Genomic DNA, 22559 nt, shown 5'->3' with positions numbered 1-22559 from the left:
TTACAAGGACACTCTATTTTTTCAGCATTACAGGTGCTCCAGAAAACTCATGGTGTTTGTCATCATCTGTACTTTCCCCACAGCCAGCCCATCTACTCTGTATCCAGGCCATAATCTCTAAGGTCTCAGCGTTCTCAGAGACTCATTTTTTGGGTACGCTCCTATCTTGGATCCATGCACCTATCATAAATTTTCCCATGTAATGCAAATGAAACACATTTCCTTTTAAGTAACTCCTTTTCCTGCTGCTTTACCCCAGAGGGCCTGTTCTTTCCCAACTTTCCCAATGCTCTTGACGTTATTAATGTCAATGTAGTTGTCTCTCCCATTATCATAGTGCTCACTTTCTAAAGAAATAGATGATGCTAATTTAGCTGGTAAATCTGCCTTATCATATTCACTAGCTCCCTATCTTTAACCTCAATGATCAAATGTCTACCGCTTTCTGCCCCAGAACAAGTTCTTCTAGACCAGTAAAACTTTATGGACATCTGCTATAATACAGAAAAGTCCCCCTCCTTCAAGTCATGATTTCTATTTGTAATCACACTGCATTTGCAGAGATCTCTTAAATGGCATGGCAAGGTCTCATAGGACTTAGCCTTCATGCTGGTAAGGGTCTCATCAAGCAGTCATGTTTCCTCTCTCCTACCTGGCACAAACTAGCAGAAGCTATTTTCACCAAAACCCTTTTCCACTGACATATCTATAAACCAGATAAGATGATCACTTTTCTTTACTTCTGAGAGAGCCACAGGATTACTAAAATCAATTCCTGTATATTACCTGGTCTCAGATTACTTATTTCGAGGGGACAGGTCTCTTTAGTCATTCATTCAATAAGTCAAGCGCCTATTACTGAGTCCCTATTACGTACTAGGCAAAAGGGACATAAAAATATGCACATGGTTCCCAAGCATAAAAGGCTCACAGTCTCTCATTATGCACACACATAAGCAAGCAACTTTCATAAAGTCATTAACCCTGGCCCATTTGGCTGCAGGGCACCTCTCTCTTCAAGTGCTGCCTTCTTTTCAATTACTGCAGTGGGTGTGGTGCATTTAAACCTCCTTTACGTTCAGCGCCCCAAAGAAGGGGCTTCAAGTCTCAGAACTTTTTTCCTGCTATACATTATAGCCAACAAGAGGCATAAATCAGTGAAATTTAAACGCCATTTCTGATCTAGCTTCGTGTTTTAGAATACACAATGCAGAGATAGCCAGGGGACTCAGAGTCTTTGGTCACTAAGTCTCCATCTGACGTACTATGTTTCCTGCATCTTGAGGCAGCTGTAAGGAAACGGCATTATAAAACAGAACACTCTGCTTTGAATACTCTGGTCAGGCTAGGATAAAAGCAGGGGATATGGACAGGCACTCAAGGACCAAACCACACTCTAACCTATCTGAAGCCCACAAAGTTCTCTCTGAACATCACATGGAACCACAGTATCTTTACTTTTAACCAATTAGACCAGATTCTTTGGGGCTACAATGAGTAAATTACTCTTTTCATCCCATTCCAATTGCTTCTGCTCTTTTTAGCTAATGTTTATCAAATTACTGAATAGTATTACTTATTATTCAGCTATTTAGATAATAAAGAATATATAGACCAAAGAACAGTACAGATCACTTTGTATTTATTACATGTTTAACTGAATCTTTTCAAATTACAGAATTCAACTCCAAAATAAGGTAATTGATGCCTGTTAAGTTGTTATTCACTTGCATTTTTCACTCCTAAAATTTTAACACAGCAAAACACCTTAAAGACATGTGAATAGCTTCAGTGCACTTTCAGTGGCTCTCAATCATGAGAAAAAGACCACATTTATCCGTGAAAAATAAGACAAACAGCTCAATATTTTAAAATATTATTGACGTGAAATAAAACAAAGGAAAAAATAAAATACTGCCTTTTCACCACCACTGTTTTGGTAGATGGTAGTAGAATCTCGTTTCAAACAGTGCTCCTCTGCAGAGCATGTGCTGGGCTTGGCAGGCGTGGCACGTTAGCACCTGACAGCTGCTCAGCTTCCATCCGCAGTTTCTTAGAATGACCCTTCCCTGGAGCCCACTTTCCCCTGAGCCTGATCTGCCTGCCTCCACAGGGACTATTCTGGTGGGAGCCTGATCCTTCTTCCTCCACCTGCTCGTAAGGCTTTCCCGTCTGCCCTTTACTCTCCCCTAGATCCCCACTTGCTGCCACCTGTACTCCCAGCAAAGACGCCCGGCACAGAACTCACACAGCTGAGTATCCCCGCACAGCTCTCACTCGAGAGGTTGCCCCTTCACTTGACTAAATTATGTCTGTAAGGTAAAGAGACGATCTACCCACAAAAATCATTCTCCCTACTTTATAGTCACATCTCCTACAATGCAGAAAAGGTTGGTGATGCCCAATTTAGAACTTAAAACATTGACTTAGTTTAGGCAGTATAGATACTGCTCTGAAGTGCTTTAAAATCTACTCTTTCCTATTATTGTTGTTTGTTTTTAAAACCACAAAAATATAAAAATTGTAAACACTCTACTAAACATTTCAGTGGAAACCCTGTTACCCCACTTTTTATTTAGCGGGTTCAGAGAGCACAAAAGTGACCCCGTGTCCCCTTTGGCAGACCCAAAATCACGCTCCCAGCCCTACCCCTTAACCTACCATTACACACCTCCCACCATGAGACAGCTCTGTAGGCCGAGCACGTCTCTCGTGACAACGGCTGCTGCCACTCAGGAGCAGCCTTGTAACAAAGCAGCACAGCAGCGCACTGTACTCTCTCCCAGACAGCTGTCCCTCCGCTTGCTGGGCACCTCACATCTACTGCTCCACACTAGACCCAGGCGCGGTAACCATGCAAACACGTGGAAGTAAGGACACAAAACACTGGAGCACCTCCTCTGCTACACGCTGCATTCCTCCGCAAAGTGAGAGGGCACGTCCTATCTCTGTCAGAGTAACAGCAGAATCAGGTGGGATGGGGGGTGCTGCCGACAGAAGTAGGAAGAAAGAGGAAGCTGATGAGTTCAGCCACAGTGTCTAGCACACCCCCCCAGACAGCACATGCCCGTCACCATGACACTGCTGGGAGCTTGAGGATGAATCTGATCTTCTATTCAAAAGGAGAAACCTACACAGGAAATTCCAGTCACTTTTCATTGCTGTTGTAGCAAGGTTTTACTGTATGTTTTTAAAAGCATAAAATTAATGAGGTCTTACATTGTTTTTAATGAATAACTTAAAAATTAGTTTAAAAAATACTGCTTTTGTTTTTAGGGAGGAATACGCTAGACATGAATGACTAATGAAATCTATCAGCTCTGGGGAACCCCCTTAGCATCTTTATCAGATATGATTAACGAGATAACCTAAAACCAGAATTCTACACCTCGGTGATAAACAGTACCAATTAACCAGAGTATTAACTGCAATGACTTAAAACTATATTACCTGAATAGTCTCCATGGTGAAGTATCAGAAAAAGTGAAATAATAAATATTTTCCACAGCACCGTAAGGTTTTATAAAATACTATTTCAGTTTTTAACCTTAATGTACAATCTCAAGATTCTGGTCCATCATTCATATTGGGCTTAACCTCTTCTTCTACTGATAACAGTTCTGACAGAGGCCATATGGGCACAACTATCACATGAAAATGATGTATTTTACTGAAGAACCTGTATGGTATACTTATGTTTCTGTTGTATGCACCGAGTACTAGTGGATTCAAAGGCCAGGAAAGACAGTTTTGCCATTTATACTCTAATCACAAATTTTAATTTACCAAAAGGACTTAAGTGGTAACTGACTAAGATACTTGCCATAACCAAAAAGTCCTTTTACATCTATTTGCATTAGTACTGTGTGCTTTTATGGGTTTTGTTTCTGTATGATATTTTGTAATTGGCTCTAAGTTTTTAAAGTAAGTTTTTAAAATAAAATAAGTGATTCACTTTGAATTTTAAAAATAAATGCAAGTGGAAAACAGACAAATTTTGTAGCCAAATTATCTGCAGTTATGTGTAACAAGTTATCTGCAATAAAGACCATATCACAGATTGAATCTCCCCAATATCCAGCATGCTCCTGGATCTCTTGAACTGTTAGTGTGTGCTGTGCCAACTTAGTTCAACACTGATACTTAGTGTCAACATAACTGAAAGTAATGACTTGCCTACCAAAAAGCATACACTGCATTCCAAAGCCAGATATGAATTAGGTTTGGGATTATCAATTCCATGTCTCCCCTCCATTAATGCAGAGAACTGAGACTTGGCTTTACTACAAATCAGCTAGCACTAGAGTAAATCTGCTATAAAATTATTTATAACAAAATAAATATTTTCAGTCCCTCACACTAAGTGATATAGAAATCATTAGCAGTTTATAATATTAGCTTAGGTCACTTTTTTGGGACCCAAACAAACTGTACAATCCTGAGTAAAAGGTTAGGGATACAGTTTCTTGGGGATCCTTCTTGATCAAAAATCACAAAGAAAACACATAAAACCACAACTTGTAATAATCCCCATTTTCACTAGAAGTACCATGAGTTCTTTTTACTTTGGTAAATAAGTTTATCTATGTAAACCATTCATTTTGATGGAGTAAAATATAAACACAACTTCTGCTAGGATCCCTCCATCACCTTTTGACACTGATACAGTAAATAGTCAGGAAGAGTAGAGCAGGAGGATCTGAACCACAAGGCTAACATGTCACCGTGAACTCGGAAATGCAGCAGGCAGGGGATGCATGGGAGCAGCTGACAGGCCAATAGCCCTTCATTGCCTACAACAAAACAAAAATTAAAAATTCTTTAATATAAAAGGACTTCAACAGACATTTCTCCAAAGAAGTATACAAACGGCCAAAAAGCAAATGAAGATATTCAACATCACAGATCATTAAAACAATACCAACCACCCCACAATGAGACACTACTTCACACCCATTAGGATGGCAATTATCAAAATAAATAAACATAAAAGTGTTGGGGAGGATATGGAGAAACTGGAACCCTTGTGCATTGCTGGTGGGAATATAAATGGTACACTTGCTGTGGAAAACGATATGACAACTTCTCCAAAAACTAAGTATAGAATTACCATATAATCCAGTAATTCTACTTCTGAGTATATAACCAAAAGGGACTCAAACACAGATATCTATAAACCCATATTCAGAACAGCAATATTCACAATAGCCAAAAGGTGGAAGCAAACCAAGTGTCCATCGACAGACGAATGGAAAAACAAAATGCGGTATATTCATACAATGGAAAAATATTCAGGTTTAAAAAGGAAGGAAATTTTGACACATGCTACAACATGGATGAACCTTGAAGACATTATGTTAAGTGAAATAAGCCAGTCACAAATGAATAAACATTGTATGATTCCACTTATATGAGGTACCCAGAGTACTCAAATTCACAGAGACAGAAAGTGGAATGGTGGTTGTCAGGGGCTGGAGAGGGAGAAGGAATGGGCAGTTAGTGTTTAATGGGTACAGAGTTTTAGTCAGGGAAGAGGAAAAAGTTCTGGAGATGATAATGGTGATGGTTGTACAACATGAATGTACTTACTGCCACTAAACTGTACACTCAAAAATGGTTAAAATGGTAAATTTTATTATGTATAGTTTACCACAAAAAAAAAATTCTTTAATAAAGTCTGAACAACACACTTATCTGAAAGATACTCATAACAAGAAATATAGCTCTAAGAAATATGACACTTATGAGTTGATTTGTGGGGGGGGCAGCCCAGTGGCACAAGCAGTTAATTGTGCGCGCTCTGCTGCGGCAGCCCAGGATTCGCCGGTTCGGATCCCGGGCGCGCACCGATGCACTGCTTGTTAAGCCATGCTGTGGCAGCGTCCCATATAAAAGAAAAAAGTGGAGGAAGATTGGCATCGGATGTTAGCCCAGGGCTGGTCTTCCTCACACACACACACACACGAGTTGATTTGTGTTCTGATTGTGAGAAAGCCCCTATAGACATAGGATTGCCTTTTCAATAATTCTACAAACCTATAATGTCAACAACATGAAGTCTTAGTTTCTGTTGCAGGGTCTTTAGGGCAGAAGGCAGAGAGGCTTGAGATTCTGACATCTTTACATTTTGCTTTACATCATTGGCGAAGGATAACCAGAGTTTGCCAAAGTCTTCAGTTGAGATTTTTAAAGGTCTAAAAATAATATTTAAAATTAGATTTATGTCAAAAAGAATGAAAAGATTCTACACAAACAAATACATTTCAAATGACTCATGGGAATAAAAAAATCATTGTAAATCTGGGTCCCATAAAATTTATGTTTTTAAACCAAATAGAATTAGAATGCTTACCATCATCCTCCAAGCTGATGAAAATACTGAAGGCAGGAGATGTTATTAAAGAGCAAATGTCTTTTCAATAAATCACCCAGTTCTCCCTTTCTGAGTATTAGTCATTTCAGTAAAATTTTACCAAGTAACTTCATGAAACATTCAAATATAATATAAAACTTTTCTTCCAGGTATACTTTGGATTTGGGGATAATGAGACACTCTATCAAAGTCACATACAAGAGTATGAATACAAAGACCCACACCTCAAGTAAATTATACCAAGAGAAAGGATCTTAACAGATGTACTTGTTTTTCTTTTTTTTACTGCCTTTATCATGTGTAGATAGCAATATTTTTTTTTAATTATTTTATTGAGGTCATACTGGCTTATAACTGTGTAAATTTCAGGTGTACATTATTATATATCAGTCTCTGTATAGACAGCATCGTGTTCACCACCAATAGTCTAGTTTTTTACCCAGCAAACACATGTATTTCAACAGCGGTTCATGAGACTGAAGATCAAATAGTTAACAATGGGTATCTCAGAATGGGATTATAGGGAACTTTCATATTCTATTTATATTTTTCTATATTATTTGAATTTTTATAATAAGTATGTATTAATTTTATAATTAGTAAAAAATACTTTTTAAAGATACAGAAGATTTTATTAATATGCACAGAAGAACTGTTTGTGTTATATGTATATTGTGCTTCTTCAGGTAACTTATGCTCACCATGGAATATACCGCCATAGTCACAGAATGCAAGGTTTCTGAAGGCTGGATTCTATCTTATACAGTGCCATGGGCATTAATATTCTTTGACAGATTGATAGACAAGTTCTTACTAAAAGACTTTAAAGACTGAGCAAAAATTATAGTAGTGTAACAAAAGTGGATGTGTGGAGGTTAAAAAAATTTTACAGATATTCATTGGTATTCTGCATTCTTGGTTCAGGCAGCCTTCATTTTAAAAATTGTTTGAGGGGCTGGCCCAGCGGCATAGCGGTTAAGTTCGCGCAGTCCACTTTGGCAGCCCAGGGTTCACAGGTCTGGATCCCGGGCACAGACCTACACACCACTTATCAAGCCATGCTGCGGCGGAGTCCCAAATAAAGTAGAGCAAGATGGGCACAGATGTTAGCCCAGGGCCAATCTTCCTCAGCAAAAAAGAGGAGGACTGGCAACAGATGTTAGCTCAGAGCTAATCTTCCTCAAAAAAAAAAAAAAAAGTTTGAATACAGTACAATATATTCATAAGATTAAAGAAGAGCAGAAGAGTTAAGAGGTTGTTTTCAATTATTTTGGTAACACTGTACAGTGCCTAGTATAATGCTAAATACTGAATGTCTAATAAAAGTTTAATAACTTTGTTGAATAATTGTCTTACAGACCTCTAAAGCTTAATGAACAGATTTTATGAAAGAATTAATCAAATAAATGAAATACAAATGAGAGAAACTTTAAAAGCTTAAAAAAAAAAAGCCATGCAGAATCTTTGAAGTTATTTCAGTTTAAATATTACTTTAATATTACTTTCTCTCAGAAGGTTCCCAAGATCACTAAGCAACCCCAACCCAAACTGAGTCCCATATTATAATTGCTCATTGTACCCTTTACTTTCTCTTCATGGCACAATTATATATGCATTTATATGATTGTTCAATGTCTCCTCCCTAGACTGGACACTCTCTAAAGGTAGGAACTGCATCTAGTTTTGAACTGTTATACTTCCTAGCACCAAGCATAGTGCTTCTGCCCAGAGAAGAGGCCTAATAAATATTTGCTGAATGAATGAATAACTTGAATTAACATTCCAGAAAATATTTACCTAATGAAATCTAATAGTGATAAGTTTACTGAAAATTCAAGCTGAACAGGAGTATCCATCATTTGATAATTTATGAAACCAGAAAGACTCTCTTCTGTAAAAGGCTTTTCCATCTGCACACTATATTGAAAGCCTTTGGTGTTTTCTGCTTCTGTTATAGGCAAGCAGCATCCAGCTTGCTCAGTGATCTGTAAATAAAAGTAATACAAGTACACAAGAAGAGATCAATACAGACTATAACATGAATACCAATTTTCTACTTAATTGAAGTGGTACAAAAACGTACTATTATGAGATGTTAATAACCAACCACATTATGAAGATGACTGACAACTTTACTTGAGAAAAATTCACTAGCACAGATAACTAAGAAATAAGTACACAAGTCAAAATTATGTAACAAATGGCATTACAATGAAAACTGTAAAATTTAACAACAAAAAAAGGTTATTAAACTTTAGTCTTGTGGCTCTCAATCATAGCTAGCACCAGATTTTGAAAGCTAGGAGAGTTAGAAATAAATAGATAAATACAGGTGTCTTCCGTTCTCATTTTCCTCCCTTACTCAAGTTCTGGTGGCAGAGCCCAGCAAGTGGACTGGGTTTTGTTTTGCTTTGTCCTGTTAGGTTCCACAAGTGATTCTAATGCACACCTAGAGTCAGGAACTTGTGTCCTGGGTAGGCCCTGGTAACATCCCATTCAACATATTCTAGCTCACAGAAGAAACTGGGTCAGTTTTGTGGAATACTGATCTACTGGTCAAATCTCATTATAACTTCGCCAAGGACACCCACACAATAATGCAATTAGCATATTTCCAGAAATCACAATGGCAGTCTCTTGAAGCTAGGGAAGAAACAGAATTGATGCCTGAGCACTCAGTATAGTACAGAGGCACATACTATTAATATCTTCATTTTAAATGGGAGGAAACAGAGGCACAGAGCAGTTACGTAACTTGACCATGTAACACAGCTCGAAAGCAGCAGATGCAAGATTCAAAGCCAAGCAGTCTGAGTCAAGAGCCTACATTCTTAACTACTGTGCTCTGTTGAAACTCACTTTATATTTATGGCCTTCCCCAATATAATCTTTATTATGTTTCCTTGTCTCTTTTGAATAATTCATCCCTACTCAAAATAAAAAAATCTGTCACACCTTTTACTTCTTTTCCTAAAGAGTGAAGAAGGATATGGAAGAAATTTATAAACCATTAGAAGAGCCAACAGCAGAAACACTAAGTAAGCATTGTCCATTTAAGGCAGAAATAATGAACCATTTATTGCCTTACCTTGAAATTTTCTGCAGGAGCAATTTCTAAGTTAGCACTTTTTAATTCTGAACCACTCTTATTAGAAACTGACCAGACCATCAATAAACAATCATCTTTCCAAATCTTGTAAGAAGTCACTGATATGGTTTCATTATTACAGACCTCCATAAGATCTGAATGCATGTGTTCAGGAGTTTCTTCCAACAAAGAAGAAACTAAAGAGATTTCACTGGCAACTGAGGCTGCAGTGGACTGAAGAGGGTGAAAAACTTCCATGTTATTATCAGCAAACAAAGAAGGTGGAGCCAGCCTGCAATTTGAGAGTTTTTCAACCAAGGGCAATTCTGTCAGTGACTCAGAATCCAAAAGTTCTGAATTGAGAGAAAATTTCTTTAATTCTTTGTCTCCTCTATCCTGCAAATCATCCAAATAATAATCTTCATAAGTCACATTTGGAGAAGAACTAAAGGCAGAACAAGTCATATTAGGAGCATTGGTTGTTTCTCCACTTTTGATTTCCTTGACTTTTGCTTTTCTTCTGAACTTGTGAGAGACAGTATCTGCTTTTCCTAGCTGCAAAAATAAAACATAATATAAAAAGAAACCACTCTACTAGTCATGAGTTTTAAACATTTTTCTATAATTTCAAATGAGCAATTTACTAACTCGCTAAGGTTTTATCTATAAAACATAGATTAACAAAGAATCAGAGATGAATAAAACGTTAAGCCCTAAAATTCTGACAGCTACATAACTTTGAACTATTAGCTAAATCTTACTTCTCATTAAAAACACATAAAATCAGAAAAAGAAATAAGGTCAAAAAGTCAATTGTGAACAATTCTAAAAACTTGTTAGATTTCAGAATACTAGAGTACAAATTAAAAAGTGAGAAACCTAGCCATTTTTTGAGTTTCCAGAGTTGTCCTGTAGAAGCTAAGATACCCTTAAATACAGGAATGGCTCAAATTCTGGTTCAGTAATCTATAATATGATTTCATGGCTTGTGAGTCAATAAACAGGGAAGAAAAATCGATTTTACCTCAAGAATCAGCTGGCAGTAGTTGACTGGAACACACAGCAGAAAAGAATTCTGTCTAGTGATGTTTGCTACAGACTCAGGAGGCGGGAAGGGCAAATTTGCCACCCTTGAGCCAACCCTCCTGACGAATGGTCTACGAATCTATGTAAGAAGACTGATGGCTCAAGTGTCCCCTTGCCTCACAAAGTTCTGTCTAGACCAGTGCAGCAGACTGGTATTACTCTAAGCTCATGTCTCTAGCCTCCTGGGGGCTTTCACACTGTACGGCCACCCTTCACATGATTCTAGTTAACCAGAATTCTAGTTCCCTTTTCATACCCTCTCATTCCCTCAAGTCCCAACATCTCTTCCAACTCTCAGCAGATGAGTTTGCCTCCTACCTTTCAATTCAGAAGTCCAAACTAGAAGTAAAACTCTATTAACACAAAAATGAAACCAAGTGAAGGAGGGGGAAAAGTGGGTGAAGGACTTCCACTTCCAGTGCCCATGGGATTCGAACTAGACTTATATTAGACTGCTCAATATTGTTCCTCAGGTCACTGATGCTCTGGATTTGCCATTTGTTTGGTTTTTTTGTTTTGTCTTTTCTTTCTTTCTGTATTTCATTTTGGATAGTTTCTATTACTTTGTCTTCAAGTTGAATGATCTTTTCTTCTGCAATGTCTAATCTGCTATTGATCAGAAGCTACACAAGCCAGAAAACACAGGACTGACATCTTTGTTAAACCAATTAAAGAAAACAGTCAACCTAGAATTCATTACTCAGAGAAAATGTCTTGTAAAAATGAAGGTAAAATAAAAGGCGAAGGTGGGGGGTAAAAACAACCTTGCCCCTTACAGTGAACTATGTAAAACAAATTAACTCAAAATGGACCACAGACCTAAAAATAAAAGATAGTTAAAATGAAATACATCAATGTAGCCTTGATCCATGTAATTGAGAACCTTAAACATTAGAAAAATTGTAAGGGAATAGGATCGCTGGAGAAAAACAGCCATCTAAAAGACGGAGCATATCCACTCAGTGCCAATCCTGTGTGCTCTGCCCTAGTGACAGATGAAAAGTTGGGGTTGAGGGGAGAGAGGATACATGCTAATTTTATTAATCATTTGCTTCCCCTCCTTTCTGCATGATGCCTTCTGAGCTACAACACAGTTCCTCACAGAATTCAGAGTCCCATAAAACAGGGAAATACACTCCCCCTTTTTTAAAAAAACTATTCTAGTAATAGCTGAGGGGAAAAGAAAAATATAAGGGGTAACCCAAATGGATTCAGCATAACTTAAATAGAAAAACTTCTTAATTATATTTCTGATTTCAAGCCCACTACAAAAAAGTTTGATAATTAATTTGTCACCCTCAATGTTCTCTGGAGAAAGACTAACTGAAACCTATGCACTTTGCTCAGAAGCAGGAATCCTTCAATGCCAGCAATGAGGTTCACAAATCAGGGCTCCATAAGCCTGGGCGCACTCTGACCTGGGTGAGCTCTGATGGCTGAGAACTTGCCCCAGCAGTGCCAGAGCATCCACTGGCACCTTCACCACAGCCTGCTGGAACAACTCAAAGACCCAAGATCAGTCACTTTGCTGCTGAACTGCAAATGCTGACTGAGACAGCATTAAGATACGTTACTTACAAATACTTTTAGGCTGAATTTGTTTTTTCTTAGGAGAGAATATCAAGTCTGACAGAAACTGGGTCTGGAAAACACAGAGATACAGGCAGAGTATAGCCTAGAGTCTGGCCTAGTGTTGACAGAAATGGAGGGAAAATCCCCCCAAGGGAGAAGAAGGATGAAAGAACTGGGCTGATGCAAAACCAAAGAAAATGCAGCTCTAGTCACAGTTTTGCTCTAGGTAGGTTCATCAGCCCATCGAACAGTAAATTACATGGAATTCTCAGATGCTCAAAAACAGCACCTGTCCTTCACTCCAATTTTTCACTCTTTTACTGAGAACAATATATCAGCATAAAAAGTTTTGAAAATCATCATAACTGTAATGCCTGAATATAATTTTCACTTTTGTGTAATTCCTTTCAGTCTCAACACACTTTTCTCTTCTTAACAGTAATAAACAAGGTGTAAATAAAACTTTATATTCTGCTTTTTGTGCCTAATATATCATAAGTATCTTTTTATTTTACAATGCAGTATTTTATCAATTTTAATGGCTGGGTAATATTCTGAGCTAATAGAATTTATGTACCCATTCTCCTACTGTTAGACATGTAAATTGATTCCTGTTTTTCACTGTTAAAAATGCCATTTTGAGAAGAACTTTTTCCATAGACATATCAACATTGTTCAACTATTATTACTGACAAGGAGTCATTAAGCCCCCTTTCCACCAAGATCTGTCCTACGGCACCCACAGGGGTAAGAATACCCATGGTCATATTTGGAACTGTATTTGGACCTTGACCCTTGTCCTAGCTGACTGGACTAAAAAGAACACCTGACTCGAGCTGAGCCATCAGATTTCCCCTTTCAAGAATATAAAAGGTGTGTCGCTGGTGGCTCTGGAGCTGGGGAAGCCACTTCCCACCACGTGTATAAACGACAGCAAAGAGCTTTTGTAGAGCCATTTTTTTTGTACAAAACAGGGGACACAGATTCTCAGAGTAATATAACCGATTACTTACCAAATTGATTGTACTTTCTGATCCGAGCCCAACAAATAATGATGATGCCAACAGCTGCTTTTCTTTCTCCTCTTTAGATTGGGTGAGGACTTGAGATTGATCCTTTTTTGTTACAGTTTGATCTGCATTCTCCATTTTCATACTTTCTTGAGGTACAGGTGAAGCTTCAGTTTCATCACCAGTTTTGCTTTCCTTCTTGGGAAGATAGCCCTCTTTCCCCCACAATTTCTTTATACCTTCTAGTTTCAAGCTATTTGTCCTAAGGAGATTGATAATAAAATCTGGTCAATTTAAATAACTGCTAAACAGTTACTTTCTTGAGGCATTTTTTAAAACATATCATTGCCATGGTTTTTTCCAAACAGCTTTCACATTATATCCTATAGGCCAGCAGTAAAACCTAGATCTCTAGATTTTATTTTAGTTATAGCCAACCTCCCTCCACCCTTCAGCCAAAGGATTTAAGGCAACAAAACTCTAGACTTAGTTAAAAATTTCAGATCATTTAACTTTCATTTAGTTGCTTGAATAAGTTGTCTAAAAATAGAACTACTGTAAATCAGATCCTTTCCCCCATTGATTTTTCAAAAATATCTTATCTTTAATTCTTAATGCATTACAGATCAGAAACGACTCAAGTTTCTGAGCTATAATCACTCAACAAAGGAATTAACCCTACGTATTCACTAAACCCTAAAAATTCACTAAATAAAACACTATTGAAAGCAAAAGAAATCATTCAAATCCACTACTATGTGTAAATTTACCTTTAATCCAAAAGGTTTTCTTAATGTGAACACTAGCTAGATTTTCAACTATTATAAATGTAATTTTATTAAAATGAAATAAGGTTTGATCTATAAAAGAAAACACTAAGATTTCTGGAAAAAGCATGAAGGTTAAGAGTTTTTATACCTGAGTTGAAGAAGAATTAAAGCAGTGATTAGAATTTGAACTCACCTACTATTGTCCCAAAAGTTACACCTGCGAATCTGGAGTGACTAATATAGTCATAAGTGCAGGCTGAAACAGCCAAAGACTGCCTCTATTGTTTTCATATAAGAACTATGTGTCCTTGGCACTTGACTCATTTAAGCAACCCTGTCATAGTCCAAAATAGCATTTTTAAAATTTGTACTATAAGATAGGCAGCAGATCATGAGATGAATCTAAAAGAAAGACTCAGAAATATCTGCACTGATTACTATTCTCTTCTAATTTATTGGAATAATGAACAATTTGACTTTCTATACTATGCCAGAAACAAAAACAGGTAGTTATACTTCATACTGAGTGAAGAACTGATGCTATTAAGTACTAATTGGCTGAAAGAAAATCTGAATATTAATAAAGAACACCCTACAGGGAATTAGTCCATTCCTCCTCAATCAATTTTACTTCGGAATGTTTCTTTATAAATGTCTTCATTTCTCCCTTTCTTTCAGGTACCAAAAGAGTTTTCTAAAAAGTTTTTAAAAAAACAAAAACTGTTAGTTATCTATCAAACCTCTTAGAAGAAAACTGATTGTCCTTGCATGAGCAGATCCAAAAGTAGTCATGGGAACCACTAAAATGATCCCTGGCATCTCTAGGATGCTCAACAGCAGCAACTAAAAGGGATACACAGAAGGATTACAGTGTTTCTGTAAACCTGTTTACCAAAACATATCCTTTAATTATTAAGGAAAAAAAAAAAGCAGCTCCCCAAGTTTCACTAATAAATGATTCAACTATTAGTTTAACAAAAAAAGGCAGGTGTAGTAGACACTGGGATGCTCCATCTAGATCCCCCTTCGATGAAGGACATCTTGCCCCAGCTGTTGGGAGTGCAGCCCCATCAGGAATTGCCTCAGCTGCAGAGGGCCACCTCACCCGAGATCACACCCCTTCCCGGGGCAGCCCACATTCAGTGACTGATGAACAGAAGTACAGAGTCCTGGCCAACCATTTTGGACCAACTCAGGACAACTGTGAAGGGCCATTCTAGCTTTAGAGCTCCCCATAGGGTTGGCAGAAGCTGACAATAGCACTGCATCGCATCTTAACTTCTCCCTCTGCCCAAACCTGCTTCTTTCCCCTTCCTGCCACAGGTGTTGATCCCAAGGGCACTCCTTAATATTCTACCTGCTAAATTCCACCACAGAATGCGCTTCCCAGGGAACCCAACCCACAACAACAGGAAAAATGGGAAAGGGGAGGAAAAATAAGCCTAAAAGGAGCTTCCAGCTACTTTAAAGATTTTTCTGGCTTATTTCATCTGCATACATGCCTATTATCAACATAAATTTTCTTGTCATGCATTACATATAAACAGCCTAAAAAGCAGGAAAATACATGAAAGAGCAGCATAAGGCCATTTCATACACAAAATACACTACTTTATGATATAAAACACATGGTAAAAGAATTTTTTTAAACATGAGTCATCTTTGCCTGGATTTTGACAATGATAATATAATTCATGGTTTTATATGGTATACCTTTGTAATGTTTTTAATCAGACCATTCAAACACAGATGTAAATTTGGCCAAGCAATCTTCAAAAGATTAGGGATATACTTTAATCCAGCTCTAGGAATTCCTTTTTGAGGTAGGGTGCTGCCCCATAATAGGGCTTAAAGTAAGAAATTCTAAATTGGGCTTGCTACTACTTTATTCTCAGTTTACCAAAGACTACAGAAGAGCAACTGTCTCCTCTCTAAAGCTAATTCACCTTGCCAATTACCACACAGGTTCCTAATATGAAATATGTGTGAGCTGTGGTCCTCTTTGGAAAGAAATTTTAAATTCATCCTTCATGCTCCATTTCATGATAATACAGCATATGTATAACTCCTTAGCAGCTCTGCCAAATGTCACTTCTCTGAGAGTAGTACATGTACATGTATAGGATTTATAAGGCCTTGTCAAGTCGCCCAGATCCTAGTTCAATACCAAAAAACCAGATGCTGTCACCTGTTGTGCAGGTAAAAGGAACTGTCTAAGCTTCCTTCCTGGGTTTGGAGCATTCCTGTCTCTCCTTCCCTTGCCCCTCTGCTCTGTTCCATTTGGGGCACTGAATTGCTCTCACCTCGACCATCACATGCCCACAAACCATATCTGCTCCTCATGCTTGGAATACCACAATCAAATGTTTGGGAAAGAAAAAGGTGTCAACAGGGCAGGAAAAAAAAGACTAAGAAAGAGAATTTGAACTTATACCATTTCATTCGACATATCATTTTACATTCCTCATAATCTGTGTGTCATTCATCTAATAAATACTTCCTATAACCATCTCATTGGAAGACTGACAAATGCAAAGATGAACATAAAATAAGAAAACTACCTCCTTAATGAACACATGAGAACTCAAAATTCAAATGGCATCTTTCAAAGTTGACACCTTTTTGAGATTTTATCACATTTATTCCAACCATGCTGCCATTTCTCAAAACATATTTAACTCTTTTAGAAAAAGCTCCTTCACAAACAAGAAAGCCATTTTCATTACTTTATGTCATATCAGTACAGTATTGACCAAAGTTATCCAGATTGATCACTAATTTTACCTGGTAAACTCAGCTTTTGGATAATGATGGCAATGACAATGATTATTAATAATAGCAGCTACTATTTATCAATCATTTACTATGTACTGAGTTGTATGAGGCAATTTATATTCATTATCTCATTTTATTAACTTAATCATGTTACTAAAATTTATTTATTTATATTTCCAAAATCAAAATCTACCTAAAAAGGATGAAGATTTGGCTGTATGTAAGATACTTAGGAAAACATATCACCAATTTTCTAGGTGGCTGGAAAGAAGCTCTGAAAGCATTTTGAGCAAAGTGTAGAGCTTCCTCAAGTGAAGTCAGTCTCCTTATTTTACGTTCATCTCTGTACTGTCAATCTTCCAATAAGGTGGTTATAAGAAGTAGATTATGAGGAATGTAAAATGATATGCTGAATACTCACCTGGGTATATAAGTTCTGATATATTTCTTTAAAAAATGTATATATATAGATGTGTATGTGTATGTATATATATTTATACACATATACATAAAATATGCAGTAATAACACACACATCATTACTATGTGTAAGCTTGTATATATCCTATGCTGTCTTGGAAGTAAGCAAGCTCTCTTAAAGTATAAGGACAGACTATACAGTATCAACATCTGAAGGGCAATAAATAGAAACAACTGAAACAACAGCCCACGCGGAATTTAGCTTTCAGGAACTCTTCTACATTTAAAGACATTTAAACACTCCCATGTTCTCAATTTTAATAAGAAAGGAACTTACTCTTTCAGCCCTGTCTCTGCACTATTCCCAGATATATCTGAACCAAGAGAAATGCCAGCTGGAGATTGTCGTCCAGTGAAGCCAGATGAAGAAAAGGAGAGTCCATATGGTTCAAAATTGAGAACTAGAATTTTAAAACAATAACAGAGGTTCATATTTAAAACAAAGCAAAAATTATGGGAAAAAAGCAAAAATTATCAAAGTTACCATTCACTACTGAAGTAAAATAATCGAAGACTAGAATCAGTGACAATTTTTAAACTGGAAGGAACTTTGGAGACCATATAATCAAATATTTATTATAATAATAATAATAATAAAGTAGCTATCATTTACTGAACGTCTACTACAGTCTTCATACTATTAGTTGATCAAAGACAAACAGTCCTTCATTTTTATCTTTTTACCTCCCTTAGAAGCTAAAAAAGGATTCAATTACGAAACACAACTGATAAACCAGGTGTACTGAAAAGTTGCTGCCTTCACGCAAAAATGTCTAATGAGCTATGAATGAAGAGAGGACCATGTTTTTGCTTAACAAAATGCTCTTAGGCACATTCCTGTACCAAATGGACTGATCGAGCCCTCGATGTGAAATCTCTCTTACTGACAAAGAACAAGGTTTACTTAGGTTCAGATTCCTTTGAGTCTATATACCCAAATGAATTCAACCAGAGCCATGAAAATTCATACTGTTACTGTGGTAGAGCAGATGCCAATAACCATTCTCCTCTTCTTTCTAAGTAATAGAACCCTCCATTCTTAGCTGGGTACATGACCACCAAGAAAAGAGATGACATTTCCAGACTCCTTTGCCATGTGACTGAGTTCTGGCCAATGAAATTATGCACGCATTTTGTGAGCAATTTCTGGGAGGAATCCTCCTGAAAGAAAAAACATCTTTCTTCTCTCCTCTCCTCTTTTATATTCATGAGGCCATCATCAAACCTAGGCTGCCTAGTTCTGGATTTCTTTAACGGGAAAGAGCAATAACCATCTGCCTTGTATAGGCCCCACTTTGTTTGTTTTCTAATATGCTATTTAACTAAACCTAATCTAACCGGTACATTTATCTTTTTGGACTGTCTGGATTATAATACAAAGGATCTTCTTAAATCACAAAAAGTATCTTAGAAAATATAAATGTGAACTTCTGTAATTATTATCCTCATTTTACAAATGACGAAACTGTGGCAAAGAGTTTGCCATGAACATACCCAAGATTACAAAGATAGAAAATGATAGAGCCGATAAAAAATTGGATACTCTGGTTCCAGAGCTGCACTCTCAACTATTATGTTATACTGCCTCCTCCCAAGGAAACAGCACCTAATCCTAAGAGTACTAAATAAATACTTGTTTGTTAGCTAAATGAATGATACAGAAGAGGAATCAATGCGCAGTAGAAAAAAATAATGGGCTAGTTAATAATCAAGAGAATTGAGTTGTTAATGTAGGTCACATGTTAACTAGGTGTATGAACTAGACCTTAATTTCTTTATAAAGTGAAGGGTTCAGACTAGATCAGCAGTTTCCAAATGCTGATTTGATAACCAGGATCAAGCTGACTTCATAGAATCTCCCATGGACCTTTTTATAAATACAGCCAAACTTCCAGAGATTCAGGTACAGAAGGTATAGGAGCAGGGTTCAAAAATCTGTATCATTTTTAAAAACTCTCTTTGTGATTCTGATTCATAATCATGTTTGGAAACCACTTGTCTAAATCTTTCTAAGGTTCTTTTCAGCTAGAATATCCTCTCTTTTTAAGCTTTTCAATCATCTAGTTTGACCTTCTATCCCATATTGGCCTCTTTCTAATAGTATCTGTGACAGTCAGTCATCCAGCCTCTGCATTAACACTTACAGTAACAGTGAATAGCTCAAGAAATGTCTCCTATGCACAAGTAAAGACAAAGACTTTAGGGGCCGGTCCCGTGGCGTAGTGGTTAAGTGCGCCCGCTCTGCTGCTGGCGGCCCGGGTTCGGATCCCGGGCGTGCACTGATGCACTGCTTGTCAGGCCATGCTGTGGCGGCATCCCATATAAAGTAGAGGAAGATGGGCACGGATGTTAGCCCAGGGCCAGTCTTCCTCAGCAAAAGAGGAGGATTGGCATGGATGTTAGCTCAGGGCTGATCTTCCTCACCAAAAAAAAAGACAGAGCTTAAGGCAAGGAGCAACTAAAGATAAAGAGTTTAAGCAAAGAGCAGAAAGAATTCAAAATTAGAGGTAGAGAGTTTGAAAGTAGAGAGAAAAAGACTAGACATGGAAAGGGACAGTATCTGGAGAACAGTCAGATGAAATCTGATCCTGAGACAAAAGAATTAAAAATTGTCATTGAAGGAAGGTCTGGAAAGGCTTGAGAATGAAGTTCAAACCACATTATTTTCATTCTTTAGTGAAAATTTCCCAAGATCCTTACAGAGATGAATGACTAGAAGGGTCAAAGATTTTTAGGAGTTAACTAGATGTGCAAGAGCTGTGCGTGTGGGGAGCTGGAGGAGGATAGTAGTATGAGGAAGGAGTCAGGAGAAGGAAGAAGATGGCTAAACTGCAATTTAATGAATACAAAGAAGTTAACCAGATGAAGAATGAGGGCAAAGGGCAATTCATGCAGAAAAGAAAACATGAGCTAGAGGCAGAGAGAGTCCTTGGGAGTTGTGAGTTATTGAAAGTAATCCAGGTGAGAGATAAAATATAAACCATCCCTGGAATTAGTAATTCGATATTTAACCTGTTGGCATCCTTCATGACTATATAAGCACACTTCTTCTTTATCTTACCTTGTACTGCAGTTCTTTTATACCTTGATCACTTGGCTATACTTCTCTGACCATCCCCAGCTGTTATTTTTTTAATTTTGTTTTTTGAGAGACTGACAATCTCAACTTGACTTGGTTTTCTAAAAGCCATGGTTTTGTAGACAGGAGATTACACTGCTATTTCCCTTTACTACTTCTGATTTTATCCAACACTGAGGCTACAATATACTCAAATAATGTTTTAATAGTAATCCACACTGATGCCTAAATGCTTTTCCTGAGTGGGAACTGGTAACAAAAATTTGTTTCCCACCATCCCATCTATTTTTGCCAATTCCTCTAAGTATCATTCATAAAAGTAGCATTTAACTACAACTCTCTGAAAATGCTTTATAAAAATCTCAAGTAAGATCCCTATCAAAACTGACTGATACTTGAACTGATTGATACTTCCAGAATTAACAACTTTTTAGGCAGTAAATACTTATTTTTCCCCTAGTCTTTATCTTCTAATAGCCAGTCCAATTCTAAGATATATAATTTTATAACATTCCTCAAGTATTTATTAAGCACTTGCTATGTCCTGTCTCTTAACTGATTTTCTTTTCCATGATATAACAGAAATTATATCTCCTAAGCTTATATCTTAGTTATATCTCCTAAGTCATATCTTCTAAGCTCATGAAATTTCAATTTATTTTAGAGAACTTTTGAAAAATAGATTTGGGAGGAGAGGGGAAGAGCCTAATTTGAGAGCTTAAAGCCCATTTATAATGATGGTTCTACGGAAAAAAATGTACTTGGGAAAGGAATGCATTAGCTTGGGGAATTCCAGGGCTATCTATTATATTTTCGTCAGCCACTTAACTTATTTTAAGAATGAAGACAAGCAGTGCCAGGAATTAGGCTCCTTGTCCTACCTCCCCTTCCCTACCCTACCCTTGAATTGCAACAATAGCAACTGACAGCCCCCAGACATTTGAAAATAAGGAAATATGGCAATTGGACCATGTCTCCCACTCCAGAACTCCAGATTTTCACTCCATGCCCTGGATGTCATAAGGCCTCTACATGCACTACAGTCACAGGTCGGGCAATTGTAATTCAAAACTTTATTTTTTCCCCCACATATTCTATCAATATATGAGGAGTTAATGGGAAGGAAACTGATTACCCTTTGAAAGAAAACTGAATTTTCCAGGCCATTAGGTATCACTGTGCTACATAATATGTCAAAAATCTTAAAAGAACAAATACTTCTGCAAAAAGATAACATCATGCCTATTATTGGTGTTTATACCTTTTGGTCTCATTTTAGGATCAACTATTTAGTTGTCTTCATATGCCTAGCAGAAAGCCTGGAAAATAAGTACTCAACAAAATCATTAAATGATGAATAGAAAAAAAAGACCTTTCAACATTGAACTTTTCAGTATTAACATTGTGAACTCCTATATAGATAATATTCAGTGGTCTCCCTTTATTCATATACATACTTCCCATCCACCATCCAAATATCTCAATTATTTTCTCTCTATCAAAATCATGACAGAAGTCTTCCCCTGACAGGCTACATTTTTTAAATGTAAAGTTATGCTTTCCTTTCTTAGCTTTCCTAATTTCACTGATCAGATATTTTGCCAGAGGAAGCAGTCTAAAATACTTAAGATATACATGACTGCTCAGAATGAAAATGAAACTCACTAGTCCAGAGTAACCAGAGTTTTTTCTGAAACTTTTCCACAGATACACTCACACTAATATCTGTCAGCCCTCTAGCACAGTGACCAACATAATAATTCCACCTTCACGTTCTTTCAAAATTCCAGGATGTCTGTCATAGCTTAGGCACTTACGTATACAGAGCCTATGACTTTGGCAATACCTCTAGGCTAACTTTTTTCTTCTAGGTATCCAAAAAACCTAGTCAGGGTAAATAAGCCACAAGCAGATTTAAAGAAGGATTATAAAAGTAAATATCCTCAGTTATTTACTTACATGACTATAATATCTGTTGCATTAAAAAATGATGTCCCTACAATCTAGTTTATTATACACCCATGAAATATTACCTTTTTCCTGAGAAAGCTTTTCCTCCTGCCGTTGGTGGGGAGGTTTGTAAGGTGCTGCCCCCTGACTGAGTTCTTCAGCCACAAAACCATCCAGAAAAGATAAGGAAGCATCTACCTGTATTAAAATGAAGCAAAAATTAGGAATTAAAAAAATCTACCCTAAACAGTAGACTATACATTCACATAAGTAATTTCGGCCCATACATCCTAAAAATAATTTTTAAGTGAAAAACAGAACTTTAATTCTAAAAGTGCTATCCAACTCCCTAGCTTTCTGAAACATCTATTATCAAA

At 37.1% G+C, this 22559-nt stretch overlaps 1 protein-coding gene across 1 annotated transcript in view; it reads right to left on the bottom strand.

The window, feature by feature from the left end:
* Nucleotides 1-1620: 1620 nt before the first annotated feature.
* AP4E1 (adaptor related protein complex 4 subunit epsilon 1) overlaps nt 1621-22559 on the bottom strand; it is a 55500-nt gene continuing 34561 nt past the window's right edge. The window contains exons 15-21 of the mRNA XM_004421576.3: nt 22266-22380; nt 17431-17554; nt 13133-13391; nt 9462-10016; nt 8171-8358; nt 6037-6194; nt 1621-4793 (exon numbers count right to left, since the gene is read on the bottom strand). Of these exons, the coding sequence (XP_004421633.1) occupies nt 4633-4793; nt 6037-6194; nt 8171-8358; nt 9462-10016; nt 13133-13391; nt 17431-17554; nt 22266-22380 (1560 nt within the window). The 3' untranslated portion in view covers nt 1621-4632. The remainder of the gene's footprint in view (nt 4794-6036; nt 6195-8170; nt 8359-9461; nt 10017-13132; nt 13392-17430; nt 17555-22265; nt 22381-22559) is intronic.

Source organism: Ceratotherium simum, chromosome 3, assembly GCF_057802395.1.
Source record: "Ceratotherium simum simum isolate JZ-2026a chromosome 3, ASM5780239v1, whole genome shotgun sequence".
NCBI lineage: Eukaryota > Metazoa > Chordata > Mammalia > Perissodactyla > Rhinocerotidae > Ceratotherium > Ceratotherium simum.
Note: the sequence above shows the minus strand (reverse complement) of the source record. Positions and strands in the feature narration are given on the sequence as shown.